Source organism: Heteronotia binoei, chromosome 17 (genome assembly GCF_032191835.1).
Source record: "Heteronotia binoei isolate CCM8104 ecotype False Entrance Well chromosome 17, APGP_CSIRO_Hbin_v1, whole genome shotgun sequence".
Classification (NCBI taxonomy): Eukaryota; Metazoa; Chordata; class Lepidosauria; order Squamata; family Gekkonidae; genus Heteronotia; species Heteronotia binoei.
The window spans coordinates 53,926,725-53,940,275 of NC_083239.1; the positions used below are offsets into that span (position 1 = coordinate 53,926,725).

Genomic DNA, 13,551 nt, shown 5'->3' on the forward strand with positions numbered 1-13,551 from the left:
CCCTGAAGCACGGGGAGGGACTCCAAACTGGGAGATCCCCTGCCCCCACCTGGGGATAGGCAACCCTAGAGGTCCCGGTCTTTCCCAGACTGCACCCCCAAATCTCCAGGAATTTCCCAAGCTGGGCCCGGCAACCCCACAGGCCCCTGTGCCACGATAGGACACCAGGGCAGCTGGCTGACCGCATAGGGAGGGGGACATTCACCCCACACCAGTTCCCATTTGAGGAACAGCTTCGGCAGAGCCCTTCCCGCCCAAGAGCACACGTCAGCCATCATAGGGTAGACAATTCCAGGTTGGGAAACTCCTACAAAAGGGCAGGGCCTCCGTGGGCTGCGGTGCTGCGCAGTCCCCCCTCCAAAGCATTCATTTTCTCCAGGGGAACTGTCTTCTGTAGTCTGCAGATGAGCTGTGACGTCAGGGAATGCCCAGGTCGAACATGGAGGCTGGCGACCCTAAGGCAGATGTCGCTCTCTCCCCTACAAATGGAAGGGAAGAAGTTCTGGGAATGTTTCTCAACAGGAAAGAGCCCAGTTAGCGAGACCGTCGAACGGCTTCACTTTCTTGCCTGAGCCTCCGCTCAGGAAGGTTTCGCAAGTTTCGGAAACAACTCAGAAACCTGCAGAACTCGTTAACCTTCGTCAAGAGCCGGATTCACACCCGCACCGCTAGCAGCTGCTTTCGGCGCCCCTTCAGCTCTAGGCTTGCCAGGTCCAATTCAAGAAATATCTGGGGACTTTGGGGGTGGAGCCAGGTGACACTGGGGGTGGAGCCAAGAGCAAGGGTGTGACAAGCATCACTGAACTCCAACGGGGGTTCTGGCCATCCCATTTAAAGGGACCACACAACTTTTAAATGCTTTCCTTCCATTGGAAATAATGAAGGACAGGGGCGCCTTCTTTGGGGGCTCATAGAAATAGACCCCCTGGCCCAATCCATTTGAAACTTGGCAGGTATTTTGGGGAGAGGCACGGGATGCTATGCTGAAAGTTTGGCGCCTCTATCTCAAAAGATAGCCCCTGCAGAGCCCCAGAGGCCCAGGAATCAATTCTCCATTATACCCTATGGGAATCAGTCTCCATAGGGAATAATGGCGTGCCCAGCAAGGATTCCCTCCCCCGAAGCGGGGGGAGGGCCTCCAAACCGGGGGATCCCCTGCCCCCACCTGGGGATTGGCAACCCTATTCAACTCCCTGGGAAAGACCCTTCTCAGTCGCTCCTCTCCCTGCACCCCTCAAAACCTTCCTTCAGTCATCGGAGGTGGAGAGATGGCTGAAGATGGGGAGGCGCCGGCCGAGGGGCCCAAGGCCTGGAGATGCTGAGCCGCTGCTGGCCCCGGAGCTCCCCGAGTCTTCCTGATCCGAGAGGGAATCGGCTGAGAGGCTCTTCTGGAGCAGCAGCAGCCCCGGGAAGGGGAACGGCCCCGGGGAGCCGAGTGGGGCCTTGCAGAGCGAGCACCCAAGGGCGTCGCAAGGGAAGGCGGCCGCCCCGTTGGGGAGGCGGAGAGTGCAAGAGGCGGGGGGAGGAGGCGGAGACGGCGGGGAGGCCAAAGGGAAGGGCTCCCCGGCACTGATGCTGTGGTGGAGCGGTGGAGGGGCCCGGGGCGGGGGCCGGCGCTCCTCGGCGTTGTGGATGAAATGGCAGCGGGAGCCGTAGGGGCAGATGCCGGAGGTGTGGAAGGTACGGCACGGCTCCGTTTTGTACTTGGGGTGCCGGCTGAGCCCCCGCAGCTCCCCGGGCCCGTGGGCGAACTGGCACTTGGCCCCGTACTTGCAGGTGCCGCTCTCCTCGAAGGTGCGGCACAGCTCCGTCTTGTAGCGCGCCGAGACGGCTTTGGCCTCGCCCCGGCACCCCTCGATCAGGCTCACCGAGCGGTCCGCCCGGAAGGGGATGCGTTGCAGGCTGGTGCGGGGCAGCTGGGCGTCCCGGGCCCATTCCCCCTGGAGGGGCCATGCCGGGTCGCTCCCATCGGCGGCCACCAGAGGGGCGAGGGAGGCATCGTCCAGACGCTCCAGGTCACGAGTGCGGGATGCAGAGAGGGCGACAGGGCAGGCTGAGAAGGTCCGCTGGAATCCTGGAGGGGTTCTGGCGTCCACCCGGGCAGTCTCTTGCACGTTCAGTCTCAAAAAAGTCTGCAGGGGGAAGAAGGGGGACGACAGTCAAGGTTTGCAAACAAGGGGGGAAGGGAGCCACCACAAAGAAGGCAACGTTTAGCCACTTCTAGGGTTGCCAACCTTCAGGTGGGATCAAAGAGGAAAATGGGACATTCAGTGCATGTATGCTACGCTTAAATATCTCTTTAATGTCACTTTAAAAATCTCTTTCTGTGCTTAGGGACACACTAGCATAAGTGATCAATGTCATTATATCATACAGTTTGATGATGATCGTTATTATAAAGAGAGGCAACTTAAAACAACGGATTCAAATCTATGGTACCATAGAGTTTTACCACAATTCCTAGAGCATCAGACTGGAAACACTCTAGGATTTGAGATAACTCTATGGTACCGTAGAGTTTTTAGCGTGAGTCCTAGAGTGTCCCTGGCATTACGTTCCTGGCGTGATGATGTCACGTCTGGGGGATGGGGATGGGGCTCTTGGGGGTTCAGGATCTCCCTGGTGGCCTGCCCCCTGCCAGTGGGTTGTGGCCCTCCCAGAGGGGGATCTCCACCCCCGGCAGGAGCTTGGGAACCCTATCTGCCCCCCCCCAAATCTCTCTGCTATGGAGCTTGGGTCAGTTGCTGTCTCTCAGCCTCACCTACACTGCAGGGTTGTTGTCAGGCTGAAACAGAAGAAGAACGCATGAAATAAGCCACGTTGGGCTGCCAGGTCTGGGTTGGAAAATACCTGGAGACGTTGGGGGCGGAGCCAGGAGAGGGCGGGGTTTGGGGAGGGGAGGGACCCTCGCATGGTCCAACGCCCTAGAGTCCACCTTCACAAGTAGCCATTTTCTCCAGGGGAGCTGATCTCTGCCAGCTGGAAATCCGTTGCAAAAAGGGGGAGATCTCCAGGCCCCACCTGGAGGCTGGCAACCCCACTCCCAACCCAGAACTGACAGCCCTGCTCTCATTGTGGGGGGAGAGTGGGGGGCTTAATTGTTTGTGCCCCGTGGTCTGGGGTGGCCTTTGAGCTCCAGCAAAACACCCTGGTCCTCTCCCAGGGTCCTAACTGCGGAGGACACTCGACCACTCGAGCCTTCTGCAAATCCCCGGGTGGAGACAGCTTGCAGAAGAGCCTGCCCTGCCTTCACCCAGGAGGGCAGCCCCCATCTGCTCACCAGCCGGCCTGACTGCCCCCCCCCCATCTGAAGCACTCCCCAGAGCAGGCCGCCAAAGACAGGATCTCAAAGCCCCGCCCAGGCAAAGCGGGGAGGGAGAGACCACCCCTTGGGCCTCCTTCACACATGCAAGAGCACCAGTTGGGAGGTGATGAGGAAAGAAGAAGAAGAAAGAGAAGAAGGAGGAGAAGGAGGAGGGGGGGAGGAGAAGGAGGAGGAGAAGGAGGAGGGGGGGAGAAGGAGGAGGAGAAGGAGGAGAAGGAGAAGGAGGATAAGGAGGAGGAGAAGGATAATAATAAGATATTGGATTTATATCCCGCCCTATACGCTGAATCTCAGGGTTTCAGAGCGGTCACAATCTCCTTTACATCCCCCCCCCACAACAGACATTCTGTGAGGTAGGTGGGGCTGAGAGAGCTCTGACAGAAGCTGCCCTTTCAAGGACAACTCTGGGAGAGCTCTGGCTAACCCAAGCCCATTCCAGCAGCTGCAAGTGCAGGAATGGGAAATCAAACCCGGTTCTCCCAGATAAGAGTACACTTAACCACTACAGCAAACTGGCTCTCAGATGCTGGGTTTGCCAACCTCCAGGCGGGGGAAGGAGATCGCCCGAAATTACAGCTGATCTTCAGAGTCTGCGTTCAGTGATACTGTTAAGAGCAAAACGGTTGACTTCTGGAGGCTGGGGAAGACAGGGACTTCAGTGGGGCCCAATGCCAAAGAGACCTCCCTCCAAAGCAGCCATTTCCTCCAGGGAACTGATCTCAGTCATCTGGAGATGGGAATTCCGCGGGATCCCCAGGCCCCGCCTGGAGGCTGGCATCCCAATGCAGTGACCACCGCAACCAAAGTTCTTAAACAATCAGGAACTGGGTGCGAGGGTCATGGCCAAGTTTTGCAGATGGCACAAAATGTTTCAGGATGGTGAAAACCAAGGCCAGTTTGGTGTAGTGGTGAAGTGTGCGGACTCTTATCTGGGAGAACCAGGTTTGATTCCCCACTCCTCCACTTGCAGCTGCTGGAATGGCCTTGGGTCAGCCATAGCTCTCTTATCTGGGAGAACCAGGTTTGATTCCCCACTCCTCCACTTGCAGCTGCTGGAATGGCCTTGGGTCAGCCATAGCTCTCTTATCTGGGAGAACCAGGTTTGATTCCCCACTCCTCCACTTGCATCTGCTGAGATGGCCTTGCGTCAGCCATAGCTCTCTTATCTGGGAGAACCGGGTTTGATTCCCCACTCCTCTACTTGCACCTGCTGAGATGGCCTTGGGTCAGCTGGAGCTCTTATCTGGGAGAACCAGGTTTGATTCCCCACTCCTCCACTTGCATCTGCTGAGATGGCCTTGGGTCAGCCGGAGCTCTTATCTGGGAGAACCAGGTTTGATTCCCCACTCCTCCACTTGCATCTGCTGAGATGGCCTTGGGTCAGCCGGAGCTCTTATCTGGGAGAACCAGGTTTGATTCCCCACTCCTCCACTTGCAGCTGCTGGAATGGCCTTGGGTCAGCCAGAGCTCTCTTATCTGGGAGAGTCGGGTTTGATTCCCCACTCCTCCACTTGCACCTGCTGAGATGGCCTTGGGTCAGCCAGAGCTCTTATCTGGGAGAACCAGGTTTGATTCCCCACTCCTCCACTTGCATCTGCTGAGATGGCCTTGGGTCAGCCGGAGCTCTCTTATCTGGGAGAACCGGGTTTGATTCCCCACTCCTCTACTTGCATCTGCTGAGATGGCCTTGGGTCAGCCGGAGCTCTTATCGGGGAGAACCGGGTTTGATTCCCCACTCCTCCACTTGCATCTGCTGAGATGGCCTTGGGTCAGCCGGAGCTCTTATCTGGGAGAACCGGGTTTGATTCCCCACTCCTCTACTTGCAGCTGCTGGAATGGCCTTGGGTCAGCCAGAGCTCTCTTATCTGGGAGAACCGGGTTTGATTCCCCACTCCTTCACTTGCACCTGCTGGAATGGCCTTGGGTCAGCCGGAGCTCTCTTATCTGGGAGAACCAGGTTTGATTCCGCGCTCCTCTACTTGCACCTGCTGGAATGGCCTTGGGTCAGCCATAGCTCTGGCAGAGGTTGTCCTTGAAAGGGCAGCAGCTCTGAGAGCCCTCTCAGCCCCACCCACCTCACAGGGTGTCTGTTGTGGGGGAGGAAGGGAAAGGAGATTGTGAGCCGCTCTGCGACTCTTCGGAGTGGAGGGCGAGATATAAATCCAATATCTTCATCTACCTCACAGGGTGTCTGTTGTGGGGGAGGAAGGGAAAGGAGATTGTGAGCCGCTCTGAGACTCTTCGGAGTGGAGGGCGGGATATAAATCCAATATCTTCATCTACCTCACAGGGTGTCTGTTGTGGGGGAGGAAGGGAAAGGAGATTGTGAGCCGCTCTGAGACTCTTTGGAGTGGACGGCGGGATATAAATCCAATATCTTCATCTACCTCACAGGGTGTCTGTTGTGGGGGAGGAAGGGAAAGGAGATTGTGAGCCGCTCTGAGACTCTTCGGAGTGGAGGGCGGGATATAAATCCAATATCATCTTCTTCTTCTTCAAGGCGGATTGTGAGCAGCTCCAAGAGGACCTCCCCAAACTGGTGAATGGGCAGCAATGTGGTGGCGGCTGCAAGCATAACCAACTTCAAGAGGGGACTGGAGAAACATCTGGAGCAGAGGTCCATCAGTGGCTCTTAGCCACAAGGTATAGATCTGGGATATCAAACTCATTTCTTATGAGGGCCGGATCTGATATAAATGAGGCCTTGTTGGGCCAGGCTTTGTGTGTACCTATTTAAGATTAGGCAGCAGAGATATAAACTTCATAAAGGACACAGACAAACACAATTAAATACTTTAAAAAAACAAACCCCTTAAAACATGCTTAAAACTTTAGTACTCATTGGTCTTAAAGGTGCTTTCTTTGTTTCTCTCCCATGGGAACCAAGGAACTGGGCAAAGGAAGCTCTGGCTCTTTCCTTCCTTCCCCAGTGGACTGTGGGGGGGGGGAGCCTCAGCCAGTAGAAGGAAGAGAGGCTTGGTTCAGTAGCTCTGCAATTGAGAGAGACTGGAAAAACAAGCTCTGCCTCCGCCCCCCTTCCTCCCCAATAGAGGAGCCTCAGCCAATAGAGAAAACAGGTTTTGCTCTGTACCACCTCTGTGTGATTGAACAAGCCTTGCAAAGCAAGTTGTAATTCAGAAGGAAGAAGGAGAGAGGGAGAAGGAAGCAGATGACAGCCAGTTGCTTGGGGGCCTGATAGGAGCCCTCTGAGGGCCTGATTTGGCCCCCAGGCCGCATGTTTGACACCCCTGGTATAGATAGAACTCTTTCTGGAGCAGTGATGCTCTGTATTCTTGGTGCTTGGGGGGGGGGCACAGTGGGAGGGCTTCTAGTGTCCTGGCCCCACTGATGGACCTCCTGACGGCACCTGTTTGTTTTTGTCTGACACAGAGTGTTGGACTGCATGGGCCATCGGCCTGATCCAACATGGCTTCTCCTATGTTCTTATCTTAGGGGAGGGACAGTGGCTCAGTGGTAGAGCATCTGCTTGGTAAGCAGAAGGTCCCAGGTTCAATCCCCGGCACCTCCAACTAAAAAGGGTCCAGGCAAGTAGGTGTGAAAAACCTCAGCTTGAGGCCCTGGAGAGCCGTTGCCAGTCTGAGTAGACAGTACTGACTTTGATGGACCAAAAGTCTGATTCAGTATAAGGCAGCTTCATATGTTCATATCCATGGCACATCCACATTTGGAATCTCATGTGCAACCCCTCCCCCCCTTTGCTCTGGGGCCCAGCTACAAACCCTCCCCAAACTCTCTTCTCACAGCATCCCTCTGGGGTTAGCTACCGCTGACAAGTGAAAGGTCCCTTGCGTCCCCCAGCACCGCACAAGCCTCTCTCAGGCTATTTCTGGATAGGAAGCACATCTGCGCGCGATACAGCTGGTCTGCTCACAAGCAGGGGGAAACCCCAGATGCAAATCGGCCCCGGCGTGCTTCGATGCCACCCTTCTTCTCCAAAAACGGAGTCCTCACAACAACCCTGCAAAGTAGGCCATGCTGAAAGAGGGTGACTAGCCCCGGGGTCTCCCAGAAAACGTCATGGAGGGAGGAGGAACCTGAAGCCAGTTTTCCGAAATCCTTGCCTCCCCTACCCCCTGGTATCCAATTGTTATACCAGGGTCAGTCCGGTTTTATCTCCCAGAGAGAACATATGTTACAGGTCAATACTCCCGTTGCCCAGGAAACAGACAGAAGACAGCAGGAAGAAAAGGAGGCGGGCGTCTCCAGCAAACCTCCCCCCTCCAATCCCCGCCAATTTAAATGGAAATTTCCACACTCTGCTGCATGCCAATACAGGCAGAGGCCTCTGCTCCCCCCACCCCAAACACAGCCGGCCACAAACGCTTCCTCTCTGCGCTGCTAATATTTCCTGTACGTTAAAAAAAAACCTCTGATGCATTTGCAAGATAAGGCCGACAGAGTTGTTTTCAGGTGGGTTGCCCAGTCCAACTCAAGAAATATCTGGGGACTTTGGGGGTGGAGCCAGGAGACTTTGGGGGTGGAGCCGGGAGACTTTGGGGATGGCACCAGGAGCAAGGGTGTGACAAGCAGAATTGAATTCCATGGGAGTTCTGGCTATCACATTTAAAGGGACCACACATTTTTTAAAAATGCCTTCCTTCCATAGGAAATAATGAAGGATAGGGGCACCTTCTTTTGGGGCTCATAGAATTGGGCCACTGGCCCGATCTTTTTGAAACTTGGGGGATATTTTGGTGAGAGTCACTGGATGCTATACTAAAAAATTGGTGCCTCTCCCTCAAAAATAGCACCCCCCCACCCCCGCCGAGCCCCAGATACCTGCAGATCAATTCTCCATTATTTCCTAGGGGAATTAGACTCCATACACAACAACAGAGTTCCCAGCAGGCATTTCCCTCCCCTCCCCCCGCTTTCTGAAACGGGGGGAGGGGCCTCCAAACCGGGGGATTCCCTGCCCCCACCTGGGGATTGTGTAACCAAAGTAGAGAATCCCGGTGAAGAAAGACAGGGGAAACAAAGCATAAAGCTGCCGTGATATTCAATCTCCAAAGAAATTAATTAAACCAAGAATCCAAAATTATACGAAAGTACCAAATATAATTGTTTTACGGTCAGTGAAGGCAATCCCTTTCAATCCCTCCAAGGAACGACATTTCATCAGGAACCCAATTCCTTCTTCTCAAGCAAATGAACGCCAGATGCAAGAAAACTGATAGTACAGTGTTATGCCGTCCGCAAGCCATAAATCAACAGGATTGTACTTTTGTTCCTGTTTCGCGTGAGCATCTTCAAACTGCACAAAAATCTTACCACTGTTGGAGCGTTACTCTGTGTTTGAAATTTATGGCGTTCTGACCCAGTATGTGAATATTAATTGTGAGAAGGTATGTTTCAAGCTGATGGACACAATACGAAATTGATGTACTTACGTAATCTTGTGATTTTGTGAATATTTTTAATTGCCATGTATATGAATTTTTTGTGTGTGTGCAGTCTGAAGAAGCGGACGCGAAACAGGAACAAAAGTACAATCCTGTTGCCTTATGGCTTGCGGACGGCATAACACTGTACTATCAGTTTTCTTGCATCTGACATTCATTTGCTTGAGAAGAAGGAATCGGGTTCCTGATGAAATGTCGTTCCTTGGAGGGATTGAAAAGGATTGCCTTCACTGACCGTAAAACAATTACATTTGGTACTTTTGTACAATTTTGGACTCTTGGTTTAATTCATTTTTTTGGAGGCTGAATATCATGGCAGCTTTGTGCTTTGTTTGCCCTGCCCGCCTGGGGATTGGCAGCAGAACAAAGTTTGAGACGGGGGGGGGGGGCACCTTTCGGAAAGTTCTACGCATGCATGATTTATTCCAGGGGAAAAGCTTTCGCAAAGAAGCGGGCAGGCACACGAAAGCTTATACCTGGAAGAAAACTTTCAGGCCTCAGGATTCAGCAGGAGCTCAGAGGAGAGCAGCCCTGAACCTTTCTGACGGTTCCCCCTTCTCCTCCTCTTCCCCACCTTGTCCACCAAATTGCAGGTGCAGCTGTATAACAATCCCTGGATGAGCTCCGCCACCTATTTTTCTGCAAAGCGACCCCTGAAAACTTTGCCTGGCCGGACCCAAACTGAGTTTTCAGCCTGGCTCGAGTCCCGTTTTGCGCACTATGCAGTTTCAGTGAACGCCAAACTCCGTCGTCTAGCATCAGCACCAAATCTGACGGGGAACACACCACAATTTGCAACCACACAGTCACCCAGGGGGTATTGTAATTCTGAATAGGCCATAAGTAGACAATGCGGGGGTGGGGGAGGGGACTGGGGGGTTTTCCATTGGGCCTGACTTCTTTTGTGTGAAACGCTGCAAACTGCAACAGCTCTTCCAGCTCCTGACCCCTGCCCCCCCTTTTATATTGAACTTTATCAGGGTCAAATGATCAAAAAGGCAATCATGAAATCAGATCTGTTTGATTTACCTTCCAGGACCCTATGGAAGCACCAGGTTCCAGCAACTGAAACGCTAGAGTCTCTGAGCTTGTGCAGAATGTTTAGTGCAGTGGTGAAGCGTGCGGACTCTTATCTGGGAGAACCGGGTTCGATTCCCTGCTCCTCCACTCGGAGCTGCTGGAATGGCCTTGGGTCAGCCTTAGCTCTGGCAGAGGTTGTGCTTGAAAGGGCAGCTGCCGGGAGAGCCCTCTCAGCCCCACCCACCAAACAAGGTGTCTGTTGTGGGGGGAGAAGATAGAGGAGATTGTAGGCCGCCCTGAGTTTCTGGTGCAGAGAGAAGGACGGGGTATAAATCTGCAGTCTTCTTCTTCTTTTCTCATACCTAGCCCCAAATGGCTGGGTCACTCTGATTCCAGCTAGGGATCCCAGCCTCCAGGTGGGACCTGGAAATCCCCTGGAATTAAGGCCCATCTCCAGATGACAGAGATTAGTCCCTCAGGGCAGCTTTGGAGGGGTGGACTGTGTGGCATCGTGTCCCGGTCCTCCCCAAACTCCACCCTCAAATCTCCAAGAGTTCACCAAACTGGAGCTGGCGACCCTACCCCCCCAGCCCCTGCTGGTGGCGGTGGGGGGTGGGGGGGTGGGGAGGATCTGGCTGGCAACCCTATAAACCAGTCCCTATTTTTGGAAATTAAGATTAGCCAAAGAGGAAACCGCCCAGGGAACTGGTGCAATGGGCCAGTCTCAGGTGCGGAATACAGGAAGCCCTTCTCGCTGGAGGAAACGAGCCAGAGAGGATTTTTAAGAAACTAGAAACAAAGCAAGGGTTAAAAACCCTAAGGCACAGTCTGCCTTTGGAAAGCGCTTCCACAAAACAGGGTTTGGCAGCGTCCTTAAAGAAGCATTTCCAACTGGATTCCCCAGGAGTTATTGCCCTCCACTGCTTTTCAGGGGACACTTTTAAGACCAACAAAGTTCAAATCTGGGTAGAAGCTTTCGTCTCCACGCACTTCCTAAACCCGATGAAGTGAACGAAAGCTTACCCCCAGAATCAAACTTCGTTGGTCTTAATCAGGGCTGGCCAAACTCGCTTCATGTAAGAGCCGCACAGAATCAACGTCGGACGTCAGAGAGCCACAAGACATGAACGTCAGATGTCTGACGAAGGGAGGGAGGGAGGAGGTGGAAAGAAAACAACTTTAATTTTAAACGCATTCTCCAAGCCGCCGACTGGCTTGGAGAAATGCCTTCTCCATGCTGGCTAATAGGGCAGTGGGGGCTTCGAGAGCCACGCAATATGTGTGAAAGAGCCACGGTTTGACTACCCCCAGTCTCAAAAGGGCCTCCTGTTCAAACGTGGTTCTGTTGCTTCAGACACGGCAACCCCCCCTCCCTAAATCTATCCCCTCCGCTGCTGTCCAAGCCCAGCCCAAGGGCAGAGAATCCTGTGAAAATAATAACCAAATATTTTGCCATCTGGGTCACTTAACATTTGGGAAAGAGGCGTTTGCCGAGGAAAGCTCTACAGGTGTGGGGGGAAAGCTCTACAGGTGCGGGGGCTTGCTCCTTTTGACCCTCTGCTTTCAATATCCGCCCCCCCCCCCAAGAAAAGGAGGGTCCTCAAATACCAGAACCCGATAGACAGGACACCCCCTCCGCCTCCCTCATTTCAGGCTCTCTTTAATTTTAAATTTAAATGCATTCTCCAAGCCGCCGACTGGCTTGGCTCGGAGAAGTTGTTTCAAGACAGAAATGCCTTCTCCAGGATGGCTAAGAGCCCCGTGGCGCAGAGTGTTAAAAGCTGCAGTCCTAAGCTCTGCTCACGACCTGAGTTCGATCCCTGGCGGAAGCTGGGTTTTCAGGTCGCCGGCTCGAGGTTGACTCAGCCTTCCATCCTTCCGAGGTCGGTCAAATGAGTCCCCAGCTTGCTGAGGGGGAAAGCGTAAAAGACTGGGGAAGGCAAGGGCAAACCACCCCGTCAAAAAAATCTGCCGTGAAAACGTTGTGAAAGCAACGTCACCCCAGAGTCAGAAAGGACTGGTGCTTCCTTTTCCAAATACCAGGACCCGATAGACAGGACACCCCCCCCCCCCCGCCTCCCCCATTTCAAGCTCTGTTTGCACACCCAGGAACAGGCAGGCCGACTGCATGACCTCCCCCAGCAACCTCCAGGCTGCAACTTTAAAAGTTCTCGGTTTTTACTACGGAAATTTAGTTTGAAATAACTTTTCTCGTGCAAAGCATTATTCCTCTCTCCCCTCCCCCTTTTGCATTCTCCAGAATGAAACCCGGCCAAAACCTACTCTTAAAAAGGTATAAGAGTGGGGGTGGGGGGTTTGGAGGGGAAGTTCCAGATGAAAAAGACAAAAGACCCAACTTCTCTTCTAAGGAACTGCCTACACACAGACGGCAACGCAGCCTCGCCCTCCTGGAGTCTTTACTTACCTTGCACAGTGCATCGTCCAGCTCCACAAAGGGGCTGAGGATATCCGAAGGCATCTTCTCTCCCGAAATCTCTCGCTCCAGCGCTCAGTTTCCCACCTTCATCTCTTCTCTGCAGGGGGATCGCCGGGGAAAGAGAGGGGAGGGGGGACGCTCAGACAGTCCTTTAAGTGCTGTTCTGCTTCCAACTCAGAGAGACTCCAGGTGGCCACGCCTTCTGGTCCAGAGTGGGTGTGGTCAATTGGAAAGGCGGGGCCAAGACTGTGAAGAGATTGGGGGGGTGGAGATGGGAAGGTGGCAGAGATGCAGGGGTTTGAAACAGAGAGGGTAAGGAGGCATTTGAGTTTTAATTTTAATCGATTTACGTTATTTTATCGTCCGACTTTCTTCCGGGGTCTCGAGGCAGGTTACCCAGGGTGAGCCGGAGCAATCTACAAAACGGGATGTTCAATAACCTGTGCCCCGTGGCACAGTGTTAAAGCTGCAGTCCTAAACTCTGCACATGACCTGAGTTCGATCCCCGGCGGAAGCTGGGTTTTCAGGTAGCCGGCTCGAGGTTGATTCAGCCTTCCATCCTTCTGAGGTCGGTCAAATGAGAACCCAGCTTGCTGGGGGGGGGGGGAAGAGTAGATGACTGGGGAAGGCAATGGCAAACCACCCCGTCAAAAGTCTGCCGTGAAAACGTTGTGAGAGCAACGTCACCCCAGAGTCAGAAACGACTGGTGCTTGCGCAGGGGACCTTTCCTTCCCTCAGATTTTAAAAGTCTGGAACCAACCAGAAAGAACGGAAGTATTCACATGACGCACCCAACGATGCAGGAATTACATAAGCAGGTTTGTACGTGCAATAAGCTATAGAGCAGGATAGACTGAAGGCCCAATCATTTGTCCAAGCAAGTCTGTAAAGCCAATTTGATGCTGTGCAATCCTATAGCCTTGGTCCTATAATGAAGGATTGCATATGCAGGCTTTTGAATCACACAGAGCGCTTCTTCCTTAGGCAGCTTGGGTCTGTAGCTACAGATAGCAAAGAACTCTGGGAAATACTAGGATTTGCCAGGTCCCACATGGTCACCAGCAGGGGGTGTGTGTGGGGAGGGAGGGATAGGGTTCCCAGATCCAGGGTGGGAGACTCCCAGAGATGGAGTCTGGGGAGGACAGGGAACTCAGTGAGGCACAAGGCCCTAGAGCAGGGGTGGCCAAACTAGCTGAATGTAACAGCCACACAGAACAAATGTCAGATGTTTGAGAGCTGAAAGACGAGGGAGGGAAGAAAGGAAGGAAGGAAGGAAGGAAGGAAGGAAGGAAGGAAGGAAGGAAGGAAGGAAGGAAGGAAGGAAGGAAAATAGATGTGGGAGAGG

At 53.5% G+C, this 13,551-nt stretch overlaps 1 protein-coding gene across 1 annotated transcript; it reads right to left on the bottom strand.

The window, feature by feature from the left end:
• Positions 1-1,247: 1,247 nt before the first annotated feature.
• LOC132585915 (mRNA decay activator protein ZFP36L2-B-like) lies at positions 1,248-12,247 on the bottom strand. Its single transcript, XM_060257791.1, has 2 exons — positions 12,194-12,247; positions 1,248-2,132 (listed from the first exon to the last, which is right to left on the bottom strand). Exons 1-2 carry the CDS (start codon positions 12,245-12,247, stop codon positions 1,248-1,250), a joined length of 939 nt encoding a protein of 312 aa, XP_060113774.1.
• Between the last annotated feature and the right edge of the window lie 1,304 nt (positions 12,248-13,551).

Bases quoted from the DNA above. Each gene is read 5' to 3' on its own strand.
- LOC132585915 (XM_060257791.1), bottom strand. From the start codon at position 12,247: ATGCCTTCGGATATCCTCAGCCCCTTTGTGGAGCTGGACGATGCACTG. The intron at 2,133-12,193 runs GTAAGTAAAGAC...TTCCCCCTGCAG, and splicing joins TGGACGATGCACTGTGCAAG to ACTTTTTTGAGACTGAACGT.